The 25385-nt window shown below is 50.6% G+C and overlaps 1 protein-coding gene across 4 annotated transcripts in view; it reads left to right on the top strand.

The window, feature by feature from the left end:
* LOC309331933 (filamin-A) overlaps nucleotides 1-25385 on the top strand; it is an 83588-nt gene that overhangs the window by 9953 nt on the left and 48250 nt on the right. For all 4 annotated transcript variants that reach the window (XM_081844501.1, XM_081844499.1, XM_081844500.1 and 1 more), the window contains exons 2-13: nucleotides 4808-5299; nucleotides 14532-14780; nucleotides 15278-15375; nucleotides 15757-15904; nucleotides 16725-16843; nucleotides 16974-17051; nucleotides 17151-17313; nucleotides 19041-19241; nucleotides 19731-19868; nucleotides 22301-22427; nucleotides 23835-23971; nucleotides 24585-24778. In XM_081844501.1, coding sequence (XP_081700627.1) covers nucleotides 4808-5299; nucleotides 14532-14780; nucleotides 15278-15375; nucleotides 15757-15904; nucleotides 16725-16843; nucleotides 16974-17051; nucleotides 17151-17313; nucleotides 19041-19241; nucleotides 19731-19868; nucleotides 22301-22427; nucleotides 23835-23971; nucleotides 24585-24778 — 2144 coding nt within the window. The remainder of the gene's footprint in view (nucleotides 1-4807; nucleotides 5300-14531; nucleotides 14781-15277; nucleotides 15376-15756; nucleotides 15905-16724; nucleotides 16844-16973; nucleotides 17052-17150; nucleotides 17314-19040; nucleotides 19242-19730; nucleotides 19869-22300; nucleotides 22428-23834; nucleotides 23972-24584; nucleotides 24779-25385) is intronic.

The following is a 25385-nucleotide window of genomic DNA, read 5'->3' as shown; positions in this document are numbered from 1 at the left end:
TAATGAAAATGCATTATGTAATATGCTCTGAGCACTTGAAATGTACTATATAGATGCTGCTATGTAGATGGATAATGCCTTCCAGACAGGCGCGAGGCCTGTCAAATTTAACGTTAAATGCTGACTTCTAGGCATATTTGTCTGCAAAGAGGCTGTGTGTGAGGAATTTAACCCCCAGGCCTGATTCTTAAAAGGGACCAAGCTCTCAGAGAGAGACACAAAAGTGCAGCATGGCAATTCCTGGCTAGACCAGCAGGGGGCACCCACGTATCCTTTTCCTTCCCTAGCTAGCCCCACCCCCACCCGTGTTTCAGCTGGGGAGAAAAATGGAGGGGACAGGAACACTTATACGTGCTCCAGTCATTCAGAGCATCCCACACTTTGTCTTCATACGCTTTCAGAACAACCCTGCATGGTAGGCCAATAGTATTACTCCCCATATTGCAGAAGTAGGGAGAGCAAGCTGAGGCTGAGAAAGATAGGCTTGTCCGAGGCCACTGCAGTGGGAGTGCAGATGATTTGAAGCAGGCGGCCTGCCCTGGTGAAGAAACAAATCAGGCTGCACGACTCCAAGGGCAGGAAATGGGCTGAAAGGCGATGGACACAGGCAGCACCTCCTGCCCTCATGCTCTACCAAGTGGCCCCTCCCCTCCCTGTCAGAGCCTGTTGATGTTCCAATGCCAGGACTGGCCCTGCAACCAGTGTCTGAACCTGCTTGGTACCAAGTCAGGCCGTGGGTCCGTCTAACACAGGACTGCCTACACTGGCTGGCTGGCAGTGGCTCTCTTGGGTTGCAGGCAAGGTGCCTTCTCCCAGCCTTTTCTGAAGGTCGGGGATTGAACCCAGGGCCTTGGGTGTGCAGAGCATGTGCTGCACCACTGAGCTATGGGACCCATGTTCCTGTGGGATGGAAATGATACTGAGTGCCATGCGGTGCTGGTGCTGGCCCAAGGGGACGGGTAGGGAGGAAGGCAAGGAGCCAGAGTCCATGACAGGCAGAGCCAACACCTGATGTGCAAGGGAGGCTGTGCCCCATTTGCCCTAACTGACCAGCCTCCCCTGGTGGCACCAAACATGTGCTGTGTTCCTTCGCCACTACCACCCCGTCACTGAGTCACTCCAGTAAGCCTCCAAGGCAACTGGAATTAGAAGAGGAATCTCTTCACAGTTAACAGGGCCAGATGTTTTCATGTCTCCCCCATCCAGATAGAGTTTGAGCACTTCCTCTAATCTTCTCTAGCAATGGGGTCCCCTTACTGCACACAGTGCTTTGTCTGATCTGCCCACGACCTTCCCCCTGCCCTGCAAGATGGGGAAGTCCCAGGGTGGGGTGCACAGGAGCTGGTACAAAATGAGAAATTTCAAAACCCGTCTCAGGAAGTCTGGGTGGGGCTGGGGCTGCTTTGACAAAGCCGTTAGGCCACTGCAGCTTGCTGAATCACAGTAGGGCCTGAGAGAATGAGTAGGGCAGAGATGGGAGCTGGGGCAGAACCACAAACACTTCCCACTTGTAGGTGTTGCACTGCTCCTCCAGCACGAGGGACTCTTATGAAGACAGTCCTCCAACTGTCCATCCCAAAGACTGCTGTTAATACACAAGCAAGACCCTGCCTGGTTCCCTCCATGCACAGAAATGCTCTGCTCTCCAATGTTTAACTCAAACTCCCATCATCCTCTGGCTGTCCTACTGGCAGGGGATGATAGGAATTTGAGTCCAACAGCATTGAGAGGGCCGCAGGTTACTCAGCCCTCTGTTAAGGCACCCCTCCACCTTGGACCTGAGCAGGGCTTTTTTCAGCTGGAACTCAGTTCCAGCACCTCTCATGTGGGTGCCATTGCCATTATCAGAGAACAAGGTGACCTCCGGCACATCTTTTTATAGGAAAAGAGCACGGGACCTGAGGAAGTCTTATTAAGCAGAGAAGTGCTGTTCGGCAGCTGCAGACCCCCAGGCATTGCCCTCTTGTGAAAACAAAAACACTGTAGTGTGCACAAAGATACATGCATGTGACTTTATTCCAGGAACTGTAGTTTGTTAAGGGTGATGGGAAGTGTAGTTCCCGGGACTCCTGTTTTGGGAAGCCATGTGCTCACCCGTGTGGCTGGGCTGGGCTGCCACTCTCCGACCTCATGGGAATTCTGGGTGGCCATCTTTGCAGTGGGTGGAGGTGCTGCTTCTGAGTGAGAGTCAACATTGTCTCCCTTCCACAGTGGTTGCTCACAATCGGAATTTACCCCAAAATGCACAGGCTGCAGAATTGCTGTCACTGCAGTAGGTGGTTTGTTTTTGTTTTTTGAACCTGCTGTGTGTTTGTTAGGAAGCATCATCCATGGCACTGTGCCAAGGGCCTCCTGGAAGTCCGGCACTGGCCTTGCCGTCTCCCAGCACCAGCTGCCTCACTCTGCCTAATAGTAGGGCTGGCCCTGGTTGTAGCTGCACATCTCCTCCCTCAGGTCTCTCCCCGTCTCTTTAGCTTTGTGACATGGGAGTGACATAGCAAGTTGGAACAGACTGATAAGGCCATGGCAAAACACACACACACCTGGCCCAGTGTCAACGAGTAAGGCGGCTGAGAATGGACCTCCTTGGCTCTTCTTAGCACTGTTGGTGGAGCGGGAAGAGTGAAGCAGTGATGTGGCGACACCAAGAGGCATGACTTCAGGTGGTGATGGCAGCTCAGCAGGACATGCCTTGCCCAGGTGCAGTCCCTGGCAGCTCTAGCCAAAGGGACCTTAGGTAGCCAGAGTAGACAACACCTGAGCCAAGTCACACAATAGGCCAACTGGTGGCTTCATGTGAGACCATTTTTGGTTGGGTCTAGTTAATTTTCTACAAATCAATGCTGCCAGGGTTTCTCTTTTGTCTGAAAAATTACAGGGCCCTTAACCCTAGAACGCACATGATGTGCAAATGTGTGTGTCTATGTCAGTCTGAGAGTGGCCTTTGCACATGTTCAGAGGTACTCTAGCCTCTACCACAGATGACCCAACACAAACCATTCAGCAGAGAATGGGAATCTTTGGCCATGAATAAAACCTGCTCCAGAATGCCTCTCCCCAAGCCACTTCCCTCTGTATGGTGGGCCCAAGGAGGCTTGTATAGTTGTAAAATAGGAAGGGAGCACGAAGGTCAACTAGTCTGACCCCAACCATGTAGGAATCTTTTGTGCTGCATGGGGGGGCTGGCACCCCCCCCCGCAGCACAAAAGTTTGTGCAGTCACAACTTGAATAAACATTATTTAAAACTTGAATAAACATTATGGGGGGGGGAGTTTGTGCAGTCATCTGCACAAATATCCACGTATTTTAATTATTTACACGGTAAGGATCTTTGAATTTTTTTTTAAAAAAATTGAAGGTTGCTTCTTGTGGAAGCCCTGAGATTAAGAATTTCTCGCTCTACTAACAGAGCGATCCTAGAGCAGCAGCTCAGCCGTGTAGGTGTCGGAGAGGGCGCGCAGCGGAGGGAAGGCAGGCGGGCAGGCGGGCGGGCGAGCAGCTGCAAGCAGATGACAAGCCGAGACCGGCCCTGTCGCCGTGCGGTGTCGAGGGCGAGAAGGAGGGAGACACAGAGAGAGACCCTGGACCGTACCCCTCCCAGGAAGAGGAGACACCCAGGGCGGCCAGAGCCCCAGTCGAGGCAAAAGAGGCGCAGGGCCGGCCGGGGGGCGGCAGGAGGGGCAGGCGAGGGGCAGCTCCCGCCGGCTGGGCCTCATTGCGCAGGAATTCGGGAGACGCGCGCTTCCTAGCCCGGAGGCATTTCTCCGGCGCCTTCCAGCTTGGGGAGGGGGGCTCACCGCAGAATCCCCCCGCTTCAGAGCTGCCTCCCTCATGGGGCAAGTCTCGTTTCCTTCTCTGGGGCGGGGTGTGTGCGGGAGACAGAGAGAACAGCCGGGATCAGGGCCTTCCAGGGCGAGGGCACCTTTCCTCCCGCCTTGCCCCCACAGCATCCCCCACAGCGCCTGGTGCCCGAGATCCTCACTTTTAAAAAGGAAGTGGTGGGCACGGGGGGGGGAGAGAAGGAGGCCCCACGGAAGGCGCGCCCCCCACTCTTTCCCCAGCTGCTCTCGCGCCTCTTTCGAAGGTGTGGGGTGAGCGAGCTGGTCTGGCAGCGTCTGCAATTCCCAAGCAACGCCCCCCCCTCCCCTCGCCAAAGGGCCCCGCGAAAAGGAAAGGCCTTGGCACCCTGCAATTCCAGGCCCATATGCTCCAGAAGAGGGACCCGAGAGGTTTAGGGCCTCGTCCACCCTGCTTCCCAAAGTAGCCTCCGGGAAGCCCTCGCCCGGGCAACCCGCCAACCGCGCCCCCCCTCCTCCTCGCAGGTACACTGCTTCTGCACATGGAGGCTTCCTTGGGCTGCCGTGTCCCTTTTAGCAGATCTTCCGCTTCACTCCTTTTTCAGGACCCCTCCCTAAGCTCGCTGACCCACCTTTAAGTGGGCTAGGCACTTTTGCAGCTGTTGCCTATATATATAAACTTACTCAAGAGTAGATCCCACTCCACCCCCGCACTCCCAATTGGGATTGCGCGCCAAGTGAGCGTGCACAGGACTGCAGAAGCCTCGGGTCTGGGGATTCCTTCCTGCCCCGCCCGCCCGCCCGCCCGCCCGACTACCAGCCCCTGGAGGTGCGCGCAGCTTGGAGGCGGTCGCCGCTTCTGTGGGGCTGCTGCTACCGCCTTGCCCTCCTTGGAGCCCAGTCGCTGCTGCCCCCGAGGTGGGCGTGTGCCTGGCTCTTCGGCGAGCATCGCCGTGCGCCCTTGGCCGCGCCTAACTTCACCGCCTCCCTCTCCTCTCTTGTTCTGCAGGATCCTGCGCCTTTAATCCCGGGCCCAACCTACCCAGCGCCGGGGTCCCACCCACCCCGAGCCCAGCCGTTATAATGAGCGGCTCTCAAGCGCGACTCCATCAGGCCGCAGGAGCGGGAGGCGTTGGTGGCGGCGGCGGCGGCGGAGCAGGCAGCGGCAGCAACAGCAGCAGCAGCATCCAGGGGGAGGTCGCTGCCGAGATGCCGGCCACCGAGAAGGACCTGGCGGAGGACGCGCCCTGGAAGAAGATCCAGCAGAACACCTTCACGCGCTGGTGCAACGAGCACCTGAAATGCGTCAACAAGCGCATCGCCAACTTGCAGACGGACTTGGGGGACGGGCTGCGCCTCATCGCGCTGCTCGAGGTGCTGAGCCAGAAGAAGATGGGGCGCAAGTACAACACGCGCCCCACTTTCCGGCAGATGCAGCTGGAGAACGTTTCGGTGGCGCTGGAGTTTCTGGAAAGAGAGAACATCAAGCTGGTCTCCATCGGTAAGTCCCAGCGAAAGAGGGGAGGGGGAGCGGGGGGGGGCAGAGAGGGCGAAAAGGGGACCTGAAGGGGGCATCCTAAAAGTGGGGGAGTGCGGGGTCTTTGGAGGAGGCGGGGCGGCACCCAAGTTTGTCTCGTACGGCGGGGGGAGACTGGAAAGGCACCCCGCTCGCCTCTAGATGGCGAGGCCCAGGTGAAGAGGAGAGGGGCGCGCTTGGCCCCTCCCGCGAAGGGGGCGTGCGTGGATTCGCGGGGTTGGGCGGGGGGGAGAAGGACCGCTGGCGGCGGATCGGGGCCGCCTCGGAGTTGGGGGTCCCATTTCTGTAGTCCTGGGGTGCCTTTTGGGGAGAGTCGCGCGTGAGTTGCAGGGGGGCGGAAAGCGAAGAGGCCTGGCGGGCGGGCGGGAGGACGCTGCATCTGGGCGTGGCGGGGAGGGTGGCAGGAGGCGGCTCCGGTTTCAGGCTTTTTGTCTGGAGTCTGCAAAAAAGGGGGGAAGCCCCCTTTCCTTCAGCCGGGCCTCGGTTCGCGGTGCTGCGCCCTCCGCCCCGCGCGCCCTCCTCCATCTCTGGCCCGGCCCACCCCGGCGCGCTCCGCTTCGGAAAGGCCCGTTAACTATTTAGGAATGGGAGGAGGGGCGGCCAGGCGCTTGCCTTCCGCTGAGCCATTTCTTGTAGATGCCTTTTGAATCGCCGGTCGAGCGAGCTCCTGACACGCCGCACGCACATTTTCCAAGCTCAAACAGTTTTGTCTTCTCCTTTTCTCCCCACCGGCCGCATCAAATTTGAATTGCTGTACAGCTACATTGAGGGGGAAAGTTGCCCGAGAAGTGGAAGTGGGATGTGGTTGAGCCAATATCTGCTCTCTCCTAGATCACTAGCGGCAGCCCTTCGAACCCACAACCGGCACCTGAGGCAAGGGGAAGCCTTTGTCTTTCTGCTCTGATTTTGGGGTAAATCTTGGGTCAGGGCAGAGTCTGGGCAAAGATTCTCCCTTAAGGAAAGGTGTCAGGAAGTTGATGGACTCTTGAGCTCTTCCAGCTGTAGTAATGCCCTAGTACATACCATCCAACATTTCTACCATGAAAATAAGGACATCCTAAGGAAAAGTGGGACATTCTGGGGTCAAATCAGAAACTGGGGTGAAATGGGGACACTTGGAGGGTCTGATAGTAGTCTGGGATATTGCTACAGTGGCACATGCTGGGGATGAACAATAACACAGAAAGAAGCTATGGCTCCAGATGGGGCCCTTAAGTAGGCTAGACTTTTAAGTACAGTACCCAGTTTGTGGGAGAGCCTCCTTATCTCTCCATAGATCTGGAGCTGCTCATACATAAACTATAACTAATGAACTGACTGGGTTTGTATGGAATGCTAATCCATAGTTAAAGTGAGTAAACCAACAGCCAGCAACAAACCATGGCTTATTTTTGCTAACAAAACCATAGCTAACTGTAGTTAAGGTGTTGGCCTGGGTTTGTATGCAACACCAAACCTTAACTAAGGTTTATTTAAACCATGGTTTAACACTGTATGTAAACTAGACCATAGTATCTCACATTGGAATTATGTGTACTGAGCAAAGATTGCATTCAGTTCACTGATCCTTGTATTCCTCTCGCTTTGCCATGGACCCCTAGCTCCTGAAGCAAAAGTTCAACTACCTCCTGTTTTGGCAGAAATACAAAAAAGCAAATGACTGTTAATTGCCCTTTGCCTTATAATAGGAGCAGCCTTTTCTTGGAAATGGGTGGTGACTCTCAGCTGCTTCCATGCTTGGGCAGCTTGAATTGGCTTGGATGCTTGGCATTTATGGTCCCAGCAAAGGGAGCCTTTTGGATAGCTTACCAGCCATCTAGGTTTGGACTGACTGGTGGTGGCTCCGCTTGTAAAAACTCCATGCAGTAAAAGCTATGGATGGGTGTGTCTCTGAACAATGTAACATTGGCCCTGAGCAGCCTGGCTCTTGCATTGCCTGGTAGAGGAAGTGACCGATTCTAGTTTAGGTCTGACTCATTAATGTGGGAATCCTGGATGTCTCATTAGCTCTTCAGAAAAACCAATGGCTTATGCATACCTTGCTTTTGCAGGGAGCTTCCGGTGGCCTCTCCTTCAGATTTATCATGCCTGCTCAGCCACAGCACTGCTGAAACATCTGCTGTTGCCAGACAATTCACTGGGCCCAGACATCCCCACTGTTGATTCAGGGTCATGAGCCTGTTCTGGGGTTGGGGTTTGCCCATAGCCCTTTGTTGAGGAAGTCAGCTAGACCAAACTTGGATGGAAGACTAAATACTGACTAAATACTGTTATAATTTTTTTTAAAACCCACAGTCATCTCCTACTGCTATCCTTTGGCTCCTGGAATGGCTGGTGTCAATCCATGTTGCCAATATAAGCAGAAAGTATTTTCTGTACTGATGCCCCGGTCTCATTCCTGCTCTGTCCCACACTATCAGTTTGTAAAGACCTGGTGTCAGCTGGGATGTGTTGACATCCCAACACATGTAGCTCCTTGTATTCACTAAAATTGGGCCTGTGACTCTGCAGGCTAAATACAACCCAGCAGCGTCTTCATAAACCTCCTGTTTTAGCTATGTTTGGCCCAGGGTTGCAAAAATGTGGCAGCGTGTTGAATGCCTGGCAGGCCTTAGTACTAGTGGGCTATGATTAGGTGGATCCTACACAAAAGGTGTAGACCTGTGTTACCTTATGTTGGACCTGGTGTGGTTCCTTGTCCACTTGACCAGGAACTCTATATCTTGGGGTAAAGTTGGGGTAACACACCTTGTAATACAGAGACAGCTTTCAAAGGCCTAGTTACTTTGAGTACCTCAAAGTCTTAAGTAGTTGTTCCGGTCACTATCCAGAGGTACAAAACCACCTATTATCCTGAAGCTGCAGGGTTTTTTATTATTTCAAAAAGTTCCCTATTGCCTATTTCTGGCAGCTGCCCATGTACGTTGCTGCAGGGACCACTCTGTTGATGAAACCCTCTTGGTGTATCTGTCTGGGTGTGCTCTACACGGTTGTGAGCTGGTAATGATAGGAAAATCTGGATTAGATTGACTGCTGTGGTAAACTTGCTAGATATTCAGCAATGTGGTGGCTGTGTGTAACACTTGTAAAGCTGTACTGTATGGGAAGATAAGGCCCACCGAAGGGATACTGGCTTTCATTCCAGCTCCCTGTAAGTGAGGCTCTAAACGGGCCCCATGTTGTTCAGCTCCAACTTGCATCTACTCTACCCAGTGAGGTCAAGAAGGGTGGGAGTTGTGGTCCAGCAAGAGCTGGACAGAGGGTTCTACCCCCTGCTCTGTTTGACTCCCCCTGGAGCCTGCAGAAGACCCTGAGGACAGTGGGAGATGAGAATCCTGCGCTGCCCGTCAATGCAGTGAGTCAGTCCCTGGGCCACAGACTCTGACTCAGACAAGGTCTGGCAGCAGTTGCTGAGAAGTGGAAGGGCGTGCGCACACCATAACCATGCCTGTAGGCTAGAGATGGGTAGCCCTGTGCCTGGGTGTGCCTGTCTGTTCCTCCTCCTCCTCCTTGGGTTGGGGAGAGGAGAAGGATGGGCTGGGCAGGTCTTTTGCTCCTCTTCACAGAGAGGCAGGATGTAGGAAAGGCGGGCAGAGAGGGAGGGACCAGGCCAAACATGTGGAGGGGGCGTTCTTTTCCCTCCCCCTGGAAGGAGAATCCTGTTGGGACAGAGGAGCTGCTGCCTGCCGGCCACTCCATATAAGGCTAAAAAATGCTGGAGCGGTCTGCTCTGTGGCTGGGTGGGCGGTGCAGAGCCGGGTGGGGAGGTGGCTGGGATGTGATGGCTTGCCTTCTCCCTGTTCCTCCCCCCCCCCCATCACCACCCAGGGAAAAAAAGGGGCAGGGAAAGCATGGCGTATTTAACCCTGCCAGAGGGATGCATCTGCTCTGGCACTCCAATAACAAAAGCTCAAGCGCATGAGAGCTAATGGGAAGGGGCTCCCATCCCAGCTGCTCTAGCCTTGACTGGGACTCTGCTCCCAGGGAGGGAGGGGGCATGTGGCCTAATGTGGGTGAATCTCAGTGGCCTCTGGGTCTTAGATTCCCTTTGGCCCTCCTGTCCTCTTTGATAATGCTTGTTCTGCAGTTTACAGCTTATTCAGCTCGACAGTGTTGAATGCTCCTCTCCAGCTTTGCGACTGGCCCTGACGCCTGCCCTTTTGAATGCTCCCAGCTGCTATGGGGCTCAGTGGATATGGAGGGCAAAAGTAAAAGTGTGTGTGATGGGGAGGGAAGAATGCAGAGGGAAGCTTGGAAAATGCCTTTTTTCAGGATGGTACTCACTCCATGTTACCTGTAACCAGATCCTGCAATCTGCTGCAGAGGAGGGAGAATAGCAGCTCCCTCTAATACTGTTGAGGGTTGTGTCATGTTAACTACTTGGAGGCCACAGACTGCTTGGGTAGGAAATGGGCTGCAGCCTGTTGGGTCCAAGTGTGTATATTGTGTGGCAGTAGCACATGTGTGGATGCTAGGAAGCTGTAGTTCAAGGGAGGGAGATCCCTTTTCACCGCGAGGGCCACATTCCCATCTAGCCAAACTATGGGAGCCTCATGGAACTGGTAGGTGGGGCCAGAGCAGCAAATGTAAAATTTAGCTTTGTACACTAGGCTAGTAGTCGTACCTCAGGTTGAAGTAGCTTCAGGATGAATATTTTTGGGTTGTGCTCCGCGGCGACCCGGAAATAACGGATCACGTTACTTCCAGGTTTTGTTGCTCGCACATGCACAGATGCTCAAAATGACTTCATGCACGGAAGCGGCAACCCGTGCACGCACAGTCGCATCTTGCGTTTACTTCAGGATGCGAACGGGGTTCAGGAACGGATCCCGTTCGTATCCAGAGAGACCACTGTATCTACAAACACACTCTCTTCTCCATCCAGTACCTGTTGAGTTTCAGTGGCAGACAGAGGCGCTTTGAGGGTTACATTTGGCCCTTGAGCCTGAGATTCCGCACCCTGTTGTAGCAAAAAACAGTTCCATAGCATATGCAACAAAACACACATGCATGGTCCTGTCACTGTGGGGGTCCCTAGCCACAAGCACGTTCCCTGTAAGCATGTAAGTATATTCTTCCAGAAGGTGCCAGATACTTAATTTCTTCCTTCATGGACCATAAAACAGAGTTGCTTGTTTTCCATACCAAAAAGACAACTAACCTGTCTAAATTATGCAAGTTAAACCATTTTTCATAATTCTGCTTCCCCCTACTGTTATGGGGTGGAGGAGCATGTAGACTCCTTCACTGGAGGTCTTTAAGCATAAAATAAATTATTATTTATACCCCGCCTATCTGGCTGGGTTGCCCCAGCCACGCTGGGTGGCTTCCAACACATATGAAAACACAATGAAACATCAAACACTGGAAACTTCCTGATACAGGGCTGCCTTCAGCTTGGGGGAGGCTGTCAGGGATGCTGTAGTTGAGATTCCTGCATTGCACAGGGTTGGGCTAGATGACCTTGGGCTACCTTCCAGTTCTGCTGTTCTATGATTCTATATAAATGTAAAGGGCACTGAAAACCTGACCTCAAACCACTGGAAGGTTTCTTCAGTAATTTTTATGACTTCTGTTGCATGCACACCCACCCACACCCCACATGCACTTGCGAGAAGCCTTTTCCCACTTCAGTGAAAACCACCTTCTTGTGTTTGTGCAGCTGCAGGAATTATTTATTACATTTGTATGCTGTCCTTTATTGGAAAATCAGAGTACAGTGGTACCTCAGGTTACAAATGCTTCAGGTTACAGACTCCGCTAACTCAGAAGTAGTACCTCAGGTTAAGAACAGTTTCAGGTTTAAAAGGATGTCACATAGAGGAGGGAGAAAAGTTGTTTTCTGCTGCTCCAGAGAAGCGGACACAGAGCAATGGTTCCAAACTACAAGAAAAAAGATTCCACCTAAACATTAGGAAGAACTTCCTGACAGAGCTGTTCGACAGTGGAATTTGCTGCCAAGGAGTGTGGTGGAGTCTCCTTCTTTGGAGGTCTTTAAGCAGAGGCTTGACAACCATATGTCAGGAGTGCTCTGATGGTGTTTCCTGCTTGGCAGGGGGTTGGACTCGATGGCCCTTATGGTCTCTTCCAACTCTATGATTCTAGGTTAAGAACGGACCTCCAGAACAAATTAAGTTCTTAACCCAAGGTGCCACTGTAGTTCACCACATAAGGCACTTAAGGATGTGCTTGGCTTGGTGATGTCTTGGACATGGTGTTCCACTTCCATGTTGGGAGTCAAATGGTTGGCTTGGGGAACCACCCTGCCCCTCAGATTTTCCATCTTACACCTAGGAACAGGTTCTGTGCTTCTGAGACTAGACCATCGCTTTGAATTCATTCTAGATTCTCTTCTGTTGCCTTGATCTTCATCAGTCTCTTTCACTTTGTATCTGGAGGTTGATTCTTCCTTCATACCTTGTGCTCCGGAACCCATAGGATCTGTACACTGGCTTAAAAAAAAAAATAGAATAAAAGAATGCACAACATCAAATGCATTTAAAGCAGAAGAATGCATAATAAATAGCAATAGTCAAGCAGTACAATGCTGACATTGAAAATAGCCAGGTCTTCACTGCCTGCTGAAAAAAAGGCAAACCAGTACTAGGCCAGGTGGGTCTCCCTTGGGAGTAAATCCCATAATGGTGGTGCCACAACTGAAGGCAAGGGAATACAGGGCAGGGCCTTGGGCTGTTCCTTAGAGCCTGTGGGAGTTCAGCTTTATCCAGCTTGCCTACCCTTGGGGTTTAGAGGAAGGTTGCTTAAGACTTGTCTGAACCTGAGCTGAGGGAGAATAGTTGGGCCCCTTTCAGCTGCTGTGTCTAGTCTCTGGAGAGGTTAATCTTGGCAGGAGGCCAGTGCATTGAAGGAATTCTTTGTTTCCCTGAATCTGGTGTGTTTACATCAATCTGCTGCTGCGCAATCCTGGCCAGGCCTCTTTCTGCTGCTGCTGCTGCTGCTGCTTTCTCTTCTGTTGTTTCTAACCATATACAAAGGGTGGGATTCCTTCATACAGTTTCACCAAGTGGCTCTTGGGTAGTGTCTCCTCCACATGTACACTTCCCATCCCTATCTTCCTTTGCTCCAAATTCCCTCCATGACTTCTTCTGACTCGCCAATTTCTTCTTTTGAGTCGTCCGGCACGCAGTCAGCGCAGCAGAACACCTGAATTAAGGGCTGCCTGAGTGATGCTTTTGCTTTGCAACATTTCTGCTTTTTCTTGCTTCAAGACCTCAAGGTAACAAAAATCTATGTTTGGTAACAGCCCACATACTGTGGGATTCATGGCAGTATGTTGCAAACAAAAATTGTAGGAGAATCTACATAAGAGATACATATATGGGCATAGAAATAAATAAAGTGGGGCCAACAAAGGGCATGGGGCAGAAGAACATAGCTCTCCCCCCACCCCCAGGCTTCATCGGCTGCATTTCTTTATGGCCTTGTAGCAAAACTGGGCCTAACTGTGGGGGCCATTTTACACATGCATGTTTAGTACTGGATTTTTTCAGCACTTGTTGACTTGCTCCTGAATAGACTCACTGGTAATAATTTTGTGTTTTAGCATTCCTTTACTTAAATTTGTGGCAAAAATGCTGTAGCCGTTAAAATGAACTGAACTGCAAGCAGATAATGTTATTAAAACAAAACAAATTAAAAGGCCTGTGCAAATAAAATGATGTTTACCTAGTCCCTGAAACTCAATTAAGGGTTGGCACCAGATAGGGTGAGCTGCTGAGGGCAATCTAGAGTTTGGGCATCACCTCTTGAAGTATCCCTGGATACAGTCGACTTTACCTCAGGAGGAGGGCAAGGGAGAGAATGACTCTTATGACCTGTTTCAAGTATTTCCAATATTCTAAGGGAAAAGGCTGTTAGGTACAGGGGCAGACACTTTTATACCACTTTAACAGTCATGGTGTCCCCCAAAGAATATTGGGAACTGTAGTTTGTTAAGGCCGCTAAGATCACTATTCCCCTCACAGACCTACTGTTTACCAGTCAATCCTTCTTCCCAAATAACTCTGGGAGTTGTAGCTCTGTGAGGGAAATGAGGTCATGCAACAGCATCCTTAACAAACGTCATTTCCTAGGATTCTCAGGGGGATGTACCATGACTGTTGAAAGTGATACAACTTTATATAGTGTATAATGCCGGTGGCTCCTTACTTCCAAGGACGTGTACCTGAGTCTGATTCACAGCTACAGTAATACTCATCTCACTGTCATGTTGCCAAAGTAGGGGGGCATTGTTGTCACCACCCTTTGCAAGGAAAAGGAGAAAATGAAGCAAAGCTATAGCCACTGAGCTCAGTACAGTCCATTCAGCTTCTGGTGCTTTCAGATTTATCAGGTTTTAAACTAGTTTGCATAAAGTTTGACTGCCATCCTGAGTGGCTGGAGAACTGTATTCGCATCAGATTCAAATCTCTACTCAGTCATGAAAGCTTACTGGGTGATCTTGAGACCATCATTCCCTCACAGCCAAAACTACCTCACAGGGTTGTTGTAATGAAACTTGAGGGAGTATGGACCATGTATGCCACCCAAAATTCCCTGGATGAAGCAGGGGATAAAAATAATAAATAGAACCCGCAGCAAGAACAATACGTCAAGTATCAATTGCAACTTGTTTATTTTCTGTTGTCACTGTTATTTTCAGATAAGGTTAGGAAGTGTAGATGTGGAAGAGACACTACCAAAGAGACTTGAGACTGTATAAAGGAAAGCCATTCTTTGTACATGGTTGGTGGCAATGATGGCGTCTAAAGTGACAGGGAGTGGCCAATGAGTGAAAAAGGCATGGTAATAACCAGCACACACAGGCCACTTTAAAAATCATTTTTAAGTTTCTTCAAACATGTTACCTGCAGTCAAATTATGGCCATTCTTCAACAAAATCCCTCCCACCAACTTCTTCAGGCCTCTAAGGGCAGAGTCTCTTGCTAGAAGCTTGTTCTGTAGGTCTGGGATCTATTGAGGTGAGAAAATGAGGGAGTGGACTTATTACTTGGTGGAAACTGCCTGCAGGCTTCCTCTTGGGTTTCCTTTGGTGTAGAGACTGGCCTTCCTCCTACTAAAGGAGAGAATTCCGAGGGGAGAAGGCCTAGGATGTTTCTGAGTGGGGCTCGTCTTCCCTGAAAGTCCAGACCACTGTCCTCTTTTGCGAATGCTGAACTGTGCTTCTGACTCTCAGACAGCAAAGCTATCGTGGATGGGAATCTAAAGCTGATCCTGGGCCTGATCTGGACGCTCATCCTGCACTACTCTATCTCCATGCCCATGTGGGATGAGGAAGATGACGAAGAGGCCAAGAAACAAACCCCCAAGCAGCGACTGCTGGGCTGGATCCAAAACAAACTGCCTCAATTGCCCATCACCAACTTCAGCAAGGACTGGCAGAGCGGCCGGGCACTAGGCGCTCTTGTTGACAGCTGTGCCCCAGGTAAGCGAAGGAGCAGCACTGTTCATGTGGGGCTGGGAGGGTGAACTTGAGAGGTTTGCAGGAGGGCTCTTCTGACTTGCTCACATGGGTGCTGGAGGCCAGCACTACTTCCTGTGTTAGTTGACCCATAGATCAGGAGTAGCCAATTAGGATCCCTTCAGATGTTTCTGAACTACAACTCTTGTCATCCTTGACCGTGGCCATGCTGGCTGGGGCTGATGGGAGTTGGAGTACATCATCATCTGGAGGGCACCAGCATTGGCTATCCTTGTCATTGATGCCAACTCCATCTTGGCCCTGGGTCTAATATTCCGCTGAGGGTTTGGGATGCCTGTGTTGGAGTGGCCTGTGCTGGATGCCTGCTCCTTTGGCTTTATTTCTACCTTATGTTGTGGACGGATGCTACAGTGCCCCAGAGCACTGTTCCAGAGATCTGTATGGAGGAAGTGTCACTACTGTGTGTGACTGACAAAGAGCTGGGACTCTCTCTCAAATAGGTCTGTGCCCTGACTGGGATTCGTGGGATGCTAGCAAACCTGTCAACAATGCCCGGGAGGCCATGCAGCAAGCGGATGACTGGCTGGGCATCCCACAGGTAAGCAGCACAGATACTTGGTCTGTGCTATACAGAACTTTGTGTTAAGCTGAACTCTGCTATGGGTAGGTGTATTGGCAAAAGTGTTTACTGCTTCCAGTTATGGCCAGGGGCAAGTGAGCAATGTAGAGTCCGAAGGTGTGTTATCCCTTGACCCCCACCCCAGGATGCTGCTTAGATTTCCCAGAAATGCTTAAAATAGTTACATTCTAGGGCCCCCTCTGCAGCCTTTAGGGCTAGAAGTCTGCTTTTTGAAAAACAAGCACTGGGCTTCTTGGGAGGCTGCATCCTGTGCCTGCTCTGTACTTGACTCCTGGCGTGTGAGAGGTAAATTTGGCTCTTCTTTGCTGTCTCCAGCTATTTGCCTTCTTTCCTCTGTAGGTGATCACTCCTGAAGAGATTGTGGACCCCAATGTTGATGAGCACTCCGTCATGACATACCTCTCCCAGTTCCCCAAAGCTAAGCTAAAGCCAGGAGCCCCCCTTAGGCCCAAACTGAACCCCAAGAAAGCCAGAGCTTATGGCCCAGGTGAGTCCAGGACTTCTTAAACAATTGGGAGATTGACCACAGTGGGGGCAGGTGGGTGTTGACAAGGGATCTTTCCTGGGACGGCGTTCTTCAACCTTGGGTCCCCAGATGTGGTTGGACTGCAGCTTCCATAATCCTGCTATTTTAGCCAATGGGATGATGGGAGTAGTAGCCCAACAATCTCTGGGGACCCAGGGTATCGTGAATAGAATAGCTGCCTCATAGGGCTCGACTTAAAGGTGTTTGTACTTGGGTGGCACTGTGGGTTAAACCACAGAGCCTAGGACTTGCCGATCAGAAGGCCGGCAGTTTGAATCCCCGTGATGGGGTGAGCTCCCATTGCTCGGTCCCAGCTCTTGCCAACTTAGCAGTTCGAAAGCATGTCAAAGTGCAAGTAGATAAATAGGTACCGCTCTGGCGGGAAGGTAAACGGCGTTTCCGTGCGCTGCTCTGGTTCGCCAGAAGCAGCTTAGTCATGCTGGCCACATGACCTGGAAGCTGTACGCTGGCTCCCTTGGCCAATAAAGTGAGATTGAGCGCCATAACCCCGGAGTCAGCCACGACTGGACCTAATGGTCAGGGGTCCCTTTACCTTTATGCTTTTTTAACCTCTTCCTTGCAACACCCTGTGATCGCCTTGTGATGGTTTGCTCTGTACCATCTCTGTGGCTCTCCCATCAGCTCTAGCTAGCATGTGTTGGCTTTCCTGAGGTCATCCAGGCTGTACAGTGGAGGTGATGCTAGAACCACTGCTGTACAAATTGATGGCATCATGGGCCAGGGGGTGGTACAGTTACTACTGTGTCTGATCATTTCACAGGCATTGAGCCCACAGGCAACATGGTGAAGAAGAAGGCAGAGTTCACCGTTGAAACGATCAGTGCTGGCCAGGGAGAAGTGCTAGTCTATGTGGAGGACCCTGCTGGACATCGGGAAGAAGTGAGTCCCTCTGGGAGTGTGTCCTTGGAGGTCTGGATGGCCAGGCATTGAGGCGGAAGAGTTATGGGGGGTGTTTTGGGTGGGTTGTACAATGCCAACCACTACTGAACTTCCTCTGTCTGTCCTCAAGGCGAAGGTCATTGCCAACAATGACAAGAACCGGACGTTCTCTGTGTGGTATGTGCCAAAGGTGACAGGAATCCACAAGGTAAGAGTCTGTATATCGTGTAGGTGATTGGGAGAAAATTCTGGAACTGGGCCTTCATCTCAGTGATCAACATTTGATGACCTTCACTTTTTGCTCCAGGTGACGGTACTGTTTGCTGGGCAGCACATTGCCAAGAGCCCCTTTGAGGTGAATGTGGACAAATCGCACGGGGATGCCAGCAAGGTCACTGCCCAGGGTCCTGGCCTGGAGCCTGTGGGCAACATTGCCAACAAGACCACCTACTTTGAGATCTTCACTGCTGGTCAGTGGATGGGGGCGGGGTGCTGGTTCTGAGAGGGTGGAAGGGTGTTGGCCAGCTGAAGCCTGGACACAGCTTGAAAGCAAATGACGTAGTTGGCTGGTTTCTTAGAAACTTGTTATAAATAGTTTAGCCACCATTCCCCAACCTGGTGCATTCTAGGACCACAGCTCCCATCAGCCCCAGCATTCTTGGCCCCAATGGTCAGAGGATGGGAACTGCAGTCCAGCAACACTGGGGGGGGGAGGGAGTACTGTGTTGGGGACACCTGAATTGTTGGGAATGAATAAACTGTTGTTGGAGAACTTTTCTCACTATGAACTGAGTAATTGTGTTGGAGGCTTCAATTTCTCGCCAAAGTGGAACCTTTCTAGCTCTCCTGCTTTCGGAGTTGCTTGTCAAAGCATCATGTCTGCAGAGACTAACAGCTCTGGGTAGGTGGGCTTCCAAGTTGGGAACAAGTCAGGCTACACATAGCATTTTTGAGTGAATACCAAAAGGAAGAGATTGTGAGTGAGTAGCTTGCCTAAGGCTGTCCGTGGAGGAGGGCAGCTTAGTTGGCTTAACAGCCCCACTCTGACTCCTTCAATGTAGGCTGTGGCTGGAGGAACTAAGGCCTGCTGTCCAGGCCTTAGTTGGTCAACATTTTGGTGAAGTTTATGCCTGTTGCTTCAGCATGCCATAGAGTAGGGGGCAGAATGATCAGACATTTATATTAGGAATATACAGTTTCATGATTCCACGTGTTCTTAACTTTCATATGTGTAATTGTGAATTCAGAACTGCCCTGAGTAATATTGTATTCAATGTGGCAGGATATGAAACAAAACAATGATTCAGAGTACACAGTAGAGCTTGCTTTGAGATCAGTCATCCTTGATTCTCTTATCCAGGAATGTCACCCTCTCTCCTTGCCTGCCTTGAAACTCTCGGCTCTTCTCCCTTCAGGCAAAAGGCAACTTCCTTGTCCCAACAGCCCTTTGCAAACAATTGGTCTCTTGTCTTGGCGTTTCATTTTTATTTATAGCTGGATGTTAGAACAGTCTCCTCTGAACTCTTGAGGCTGACTCTTGAGGCTGAAGATGAGTACCTTTGCTTCCAGACTAGTTGCTGCCTAAGCAAGTCTGTCTGAATTGTTGGCCTCATCTTCCAAGCATGAAAGGTCTCCCACTAAATCCTAGCTGAAGCCTATCCAGTGCTAAGTAGAGCATAACTTGCAGCCCACAGTAACTGTAGCAAACAAATCTTCCATTTCTTTGCTTTCAGAAATGGGTCTGTTACCAAAGGCTGAAACATAGCAAAGTTTTAACTTGGGGACATTGTGGTGTTTTCTCCACTAGCTAGAAAGAAGCTGCAAACAAACTTTAAGGCTGCTCTTAAATGTCTTTAATTGCTAGGTGCATGGCTACAGGGTGCACTAAGCATGGAAGGTAGGGATGCAGTATAAATAGCACTTGAATTCTGTTCTTAAGCTGCTGCCCCAAGAAACCTGCAATTCCTACGTAAATTAAATAGAGCAAGCAAAACTTGTATAATGTTGCTCTTGCATAGCACTGCTAATGGCAGAAAATGCCAAGGAGCTGTGCAGGGCTTAATCTTTTCCCTGGAAACTCATTGCTGTGTTCTTGGTCCAGATCAAAGGCCTTCCTGTAATTGAATACTTAAGGTTGCATGCACTATCTCCACCTAACACCTGCCTCTCTTCATCTTACCCTAATCCCTCCCCCCAGGTGCTGGTGTTGGGGAAATCGAGGTAATCATCCAAGATCCGACTGGCAAGAAAGGGACAGTGGAGCAGCAGCTGGAGGATAAAGGCAATAGCACCTATCGCTGCACCTACAAGCCCACTCTGGAGGGCACCTACACCATCTACATCACCTTTGGGGGCATCCCCATCCCCCGCAGCCCATATACGGTCACCATTGGCCAGGGTGAGTCTCCCATCTGGCACGGGGCTTGTTGGTGGGGTCTCTTTTAACCTTAACACCACTGCTGCTGCTTGGTTTCCTCTTTGTGACCAGAAGGGGGGTGGTTCTTTGTTCTGCTCCTAACGCTTCTCCTCTCCTCTCTGCCTACCTCCACCTGTCCTGGCCCAGCTCTCCTCTGCTCTGTCCTCTCTTCCTCTGAAGAGCCATCTCCCTGGATCTCTGCTGGCACTCATCTCCTCCCAGCTGCTCGGCGCCTGGATCCAGGGCCAATGGTATTTCACTCTTGGCAGGTGTGGGTGGGGACCTGTGGCAAGGGTGCATGTTGCTTCTGTCCAGGGGAGCAGTCTATGGGCTTGAGATCCGGCCTCCCTCTCATGGGTGGAGCTAGTTGAATGCCTGGCGTGTTAATGATGGCAAAGACCCACCCAGTTGGGAAAACTGGAGTTCTACTTGGACTCGATAGGGACGCTCACCCTCTCTCTGCTGCTACAGCATGCAACCCAAATGCCTGCCGGGCCGTGGGTCGAGGCCTCCAGCCCAAAGGTGTCCGAGTGAAGGAGACAGCAGATTTCAAGGTCTACACAAAAGGCGCTGGCAGCGGAGAGCTCAAAGTGACAATAAAAGGCCCAAGTAAGTCCAGTGTGTGTGTTTGTCTTCCCCACCCTCTGTGTTTCAGACATGGGAGGGTGGGATTTGCACTTAACCCAGAAGCTCTGCCTTTTGGCCTGGAAGTGGTATAGTCTAATTACTCTGTGTGGGAAATGTTGGAAGCCTGATGACACTTTGCATAGGCTCAGAGGCATTCGGGGTGCAGCTGCTGCACATGTCTTAAAGCAGACCCCTAGCTTGTGTGGTAATGCCCCTTTGGAAGGCAAGCAGTACACTGCAAAGCCCATCTGGCTAGTGCATGCCCAGATCTGTTTGGGGAACATGAAGAAACTGCGGAGCAGTGTTCAAAACACCCATTGTTCTAAGCACATTTTGTGACGGGGAATTTCATTAGTGCAAGAGGTTTCTGAGCTCTGGGCGCAGAACTGTGCCTAAGACTTCAGATTAAAACTGCGGAGTGGAAAGAAAGGAGGACTTTTTTCTGCCTCCTCACTTCCAGCTACTCTCTGAAGACTGGAGAAGAGACCCTCTTAAGAATATTAGGGGGTGGGCAGGGGAAGGACTAGGCCATCTTCAGCTTTGTATTGTTATAAAAAAGTGTGCTTAGCCATTCCTTTGTTGCGCCCATAACCTAGGTTTAAGGTGCCATTTAGCTCCTAGCCTTCATAACTCAGTTTCTAACACGGCTGCAGAGTTATTTATAACCAATGGGGGAACAGGCTGATTGCACAGGAGGCTGTTGCTTCTGCTGTGCTGGAGCATCCATTGATGGGGACGTGGTGATTTGGGCTCCACTGACTCTCAGACATGGCAAGCTCTAGAATCTCTTTGAAGCCTAAGAAGCTATCAATCTCGCTTGCTTGCCCATGGACTGTTTTAAAATTCTTGGGTTTTACAGCAGGAAGTTCTTCTGGTGCAAGTGTAATTGGTCTATAGGAGGGGCTGATGGTGCCATTTGTACTTTGTGCAAGCATGGAAATGTGCTGAGGCAAGGAAGCAAAGCAGTAAATTGAGTGGCTGTTGTGGAGTCATGGCGGGGCAAGCAGAGCCACAAACCACTGTAGAAAACATAATTGGGTTCTTGTCTGGGCTGGAAGGAGAGGCTGCTGCAATGCAGAGAGGTATGTGAATGATGGAGGAGCTGGATTTTGACAGTTCTAACCCTGGGTTCAAACCGCAAGCATTCAAAGCAGAGGTTGGGTAACTAGGCCCCAGGCAGACTTCAGGAGCCTGAGACATTTGTCGGAGCTGAAGATCTCTCCCAGCTGGAAGATAACATCTTGAGAATGTGACTGCATTTTATTCCCTTGGAGGCTCTAGCCTGCAAAGAGCCCTCAAGGGATGCCTGGGTTTGTCGGTGATGGGGAGCAGAGCGCAGTATAATGTTACGACATCCAGGACTCTTTGGAGCTGCCAAACGCAAGCTGTACTTAAGCTGGTTGCAGCTGTGTGTCAGTGTTTTGATCCAGGCCCCTTCCATGGGGCTTTGGTGTAAGTAAGGGCTGCAGTTTCTAGAGAAGTGTGGTGGGGGAATTGAATGCAAATGGGCACCAGGGTGGGGGAAGACCAGAGTCCCACCCACCAGCCCCACCTCCTTGCCAATGTGAGGATGGTAAGAAGCTGCTGGTTCCTTTAGCTCAATATTGTCTAGCCAGGGGTGGGGAATCCTTTTGACCAAACCCTGTGGGCGAACCTGTCAAAGCTGACCAGCAGGAGTGAAGGGAGATAGCGGTCAAGTGTGATCGAACCCCCTGCACATTAGCTGATGTGCTAGAGTTCAGTCCCGCTTTCTGCAGGGAATCTAGCTGAGTCTTTACCTGCCTCACACCTGACATTGCATATGGTGTCAGGTGTGGGCAGGTGGGCATGCTTTGGGGAAATGGCCTGGTAGGACAGATTTCGCCCATGAGCCAGAGGTTCCCCACCCCTGGTCTGAACTGATGGGCAGTGACTCACCAGGATTTTAGACAGGGCATCCCTGGAGACACCAGGATTTGAACTAGGGACCTGCATGCATGCATGCAGAGCAGATGCTCTTCCACCTCTGAAGCACTCTCAGTGGCAACCTATACTTGTTCTTGGCAGCATTCCCAATTGTATTCTCTTGCCTTTCCTCCAGGGTGCTCAGAATAGTGTGCATAAGAGTTGAATCCTCCTTTTTGTCCTCTATTATTTGGGAGTAAGACTGGGATAGTGACTGAGATCAGGTATATTCCGTGTGCTTCATGGACCCAGTGGGCATTTGACCCTAGTAGCTCTCCCTGGGAGCCGCACTGAGATGTGTGATAAACATGATGTACAAGAACTCATTGGCTAATCTTCTGCAAGGTGAGGGCATGCACGCATGATCTTCCTTGGTAATATGTAACTGGCAGGTATATGGGTTTTGTTTTGCTTTTTCTGTATGTTGTGAAGTTCCTTCCACCCTCAACCACCACAATCTCTTCCCACAGAAGGACTTGAGGAACGTGTCAAGCAGAAGGACCTGGGTGATGGGGTGTATGGTTTTGAGTACTACCCCACAGTTCCTGGCAACTACACAGTCACAATCACTTGGGGTGGGCAGCATATCCCCCGCAGGTAAGAAGCAGGAAGGCTGGGGAAGAACTATTTCCATCTGAAAGAGAGGAGGGAGGGGATGCTTGCTGAGACTCAGGGAGATTGAAGGGTGCCTTGAATCTCTTCCTTGCCTTGATCCTTCTAGCATTCAATTTGATGGTCTCAGCTGTAGAGTTTTCATTTCATTTATATTTGAATAAAAATTTAGATACTACTTTTCAGTCCTAAATAGAGGTCCCCAAACACCTTATTTCTGAGGCCTTTTAGTATGTGCCCCCCTCCCCAGGGGAGGTCTGGAGGGCGGCAGCTTGAGAACAGCCCTTTTCGGTGGTGGCTCCCTGCTTGTGGAATTCTCTCCCCAGGGAGGCATTCCTGGTTACCCTCTCTATCAGTTTATGGCAACAGGCAAAACCTTTTATTTCCGCCCATTTGTTGCATCTTCCTTGCTCATCTTCTAGACCTGTCTTTTTATATCTGATTGGTATGTTTTTAGGTTTCTGATCTGGTTGTGGTTTTTTATACTTGGTTGAAATCTTTGCTTTATAATTCACTTTGGTCCAGTTTCCATGAAAAAAGCAACTAACATGCTGTGAACCACCCTGGGAGCTTTGGATCAAGGGTGGTGTACAAATTTAATAAATGTAAGAAATAAAATAAACAGACCATACAACTAAAATCCTAGGTAAAATACACTTAAAAACAGAGCAGACTGGGGGCTTTGATTGCAATTAACCAACAGGAGAGCCGGCATGGCTTCCAGAGGGGGTGGAGATCTAGCGTTGGTGCAGTAGGTCTCCTCTTCTGGGGGAATGAGTGTTCTTTCAGCCTGCAGACTTAGATGTTCCCATGTTTTGCGCAATTCCCTGAGGGGTGAGAGGGGCAAACACAATCTGCTACTCAAGAGATTTATAACTAGGCAAACAGACTAGGTAGGACTTAATTAGGGACCTGTTGTATTTTTGGGGATGGGTGGCTGTCCAATCACAGCAATAGTGCACACGGCCTGACCAAGGCATTTGCTGCTTAAGTGGAGCAATTGATGACTCCGCCTCCAAGCCTAAGTGCTCAATCAGCCAAGCTGTTTTGGCACCGGAGGCAGAAAATCCCACAAGGGCCACTCCTTCTTTCCCTGGCAGTGTACAACTTAGCTGTAATAAATTAACCATTTGCAGTCCTTTTGTGACACACAAAACCAGCTGGCCCCTCAGTCTACCAAATGATAGGGCTGGCCTCCTGCAGCTTTCTTGTTCTGTAGACTGATACCTCCTCATGTGATAACTTGCAAGTGTGCTAGCTGCACTGCTGGAGCAAACTGGAGCAGGCAAGTTTCATTAGCAAATCGGCCTGTTAAAACAATCCGTTTTATCTTAAGGCTGAGATTGAACATTAATGTTTTTTATCCCCCCCGCCTTTTTTTTTTTTTTTTAGCCCATTTGAGGTAAAAGTGGGAACGGAATGTACAAACCAGAAGGTGCGGGCCTGGGGGCCAGGCTTGGAAGGAGGCGTGGTCGGCAAGTCTGCTGATTTCGTGGTGGAAGCCATTGGTGATGACGTTGGCACGCTAGGTAACCGGCAAAGTTGGGAGAGGACCAGTGGCTTGGCGTTTATGGGATTGGTGTTTACGCAATGCGTAACTGACTTGGGGAATTCATTGTCACGGTGTGGTGGCCTCCTAGCTTAGATGGCTCCAAAGCTCAAACAGATTTCTGAAGGACGCGCTTCTCAGTCAGCATTGGCCTTGACGCTAAATGGAGCCTCCAGGTTCCTGGATGGTATGACTTGGTGTTCAGGGAAAAGGGACAGTCAGGGAACCAGTAACATCCTTACCTGGGATCTCTTTGCCTGAGGAAGCCCACCTGCCCCTTCAGCTGCAGCCGCCTTGGGCAGTTTAGGGCCTTTGCTTAGGTGGAGCTTTGTTTAGCCACCTTTTTTTACTTTTACCTTGTCTGTGTATTCAAAAATTGTTTAAATGACTTTCATTTGGTTCTAAGCAGCCTTCAGAACCCGTGTAGGATTAGTAGTCAGCCTTAGACACCGATATGCTATCAGTGTTTAAGCTAAATACAAGCATCTGCAGTCTTCAGGATAACGTAACTGTTGTCTAGTGGCTGGGATAGGCATTTCTGAGTGTTGGTTTAACTGTGAACTAATGCCTGGTTCTGCATGTGCTCCTGGCAGGCTTCTCTGTGGAGGGTCCCTCACAGGCCAAGATTGAGTGTGATGACAAGGGCGATGGCTCCTGCAATGTGCGCTATTGGCCCCAGGAGCCAGGCGAATATGCAGTCCATGTGCTCTGCAACAACGAAGACATCAAGCTCAGCCCCTTCATGGCGGAAATCAAAGCTGCTCCCAAGGACTTCTACCCAGAGAAGGTAAGTGTCTGCATGAAGGAGACTCCTTTTGGGATGGTGCATCCTGGCACTATTGTGTTTCTATGTATAATGCTATGAGGGAAGCAGAACTGAGAACCAGTAACTGGCCCATGTTGGTGGCTTGAGAGCTCGTCACGACCGCGTCCGTAGGAGTGTCTTGCCAACTGCTCTTCTGGTGTGAGCATATGCATTGTTGGAAAGCTGATCTTGGCTGTAAAGGTTTTAGGCCTTATGACTGTGGAAGAGCTTGGGGTAGTTGGAGGTCACAGTTAAGGGAAGGGCTGAGTGGTGCTTCTGGTTGAGGAGTGGCAATGGTAGAAAAAAGGTCTTCAAGCACATTGTGCACTTTGGCAAACTCAACTTTTATTTTGATTTGCTGTCAGCCAGTGGGGTTCTGCTGTCCTTCTCCCCACCACCAAGTGCTCCAGATGGGGATTGTGCAAGACTAGCTCAAGCTACATGGGAGTAGCATCCCAAAAAAACATTTCCAGCATGGAGTTGTGTGCTTGGCACAGCTCTCACAACCTCAAGCATTGTGTCCATGCTCCAGCCACTCCTGCTGAATGAAGGGACCCCCACCCACCATTTTTTAGCTGTAAACCTTATG

The sequence above is a fragment of the Podarcis erhardii genome, assembly GCF_964252035.2.
Source record: "Podarcis erhardii genome assembly, chromosome: 17".
In the NCBI taxonomy this organism is placed as follows: domain Eukaryota; kingdom Metazoa; phylum Chordata; class Lepidosauria; order Squamata; family Lacertidae; genus Podarcis; species Podarcis erhardii.
Note: the sequence above shows the minus strand (reverse complement) of the source record. Positions and strands in the feature narration are given on the sequence as shown.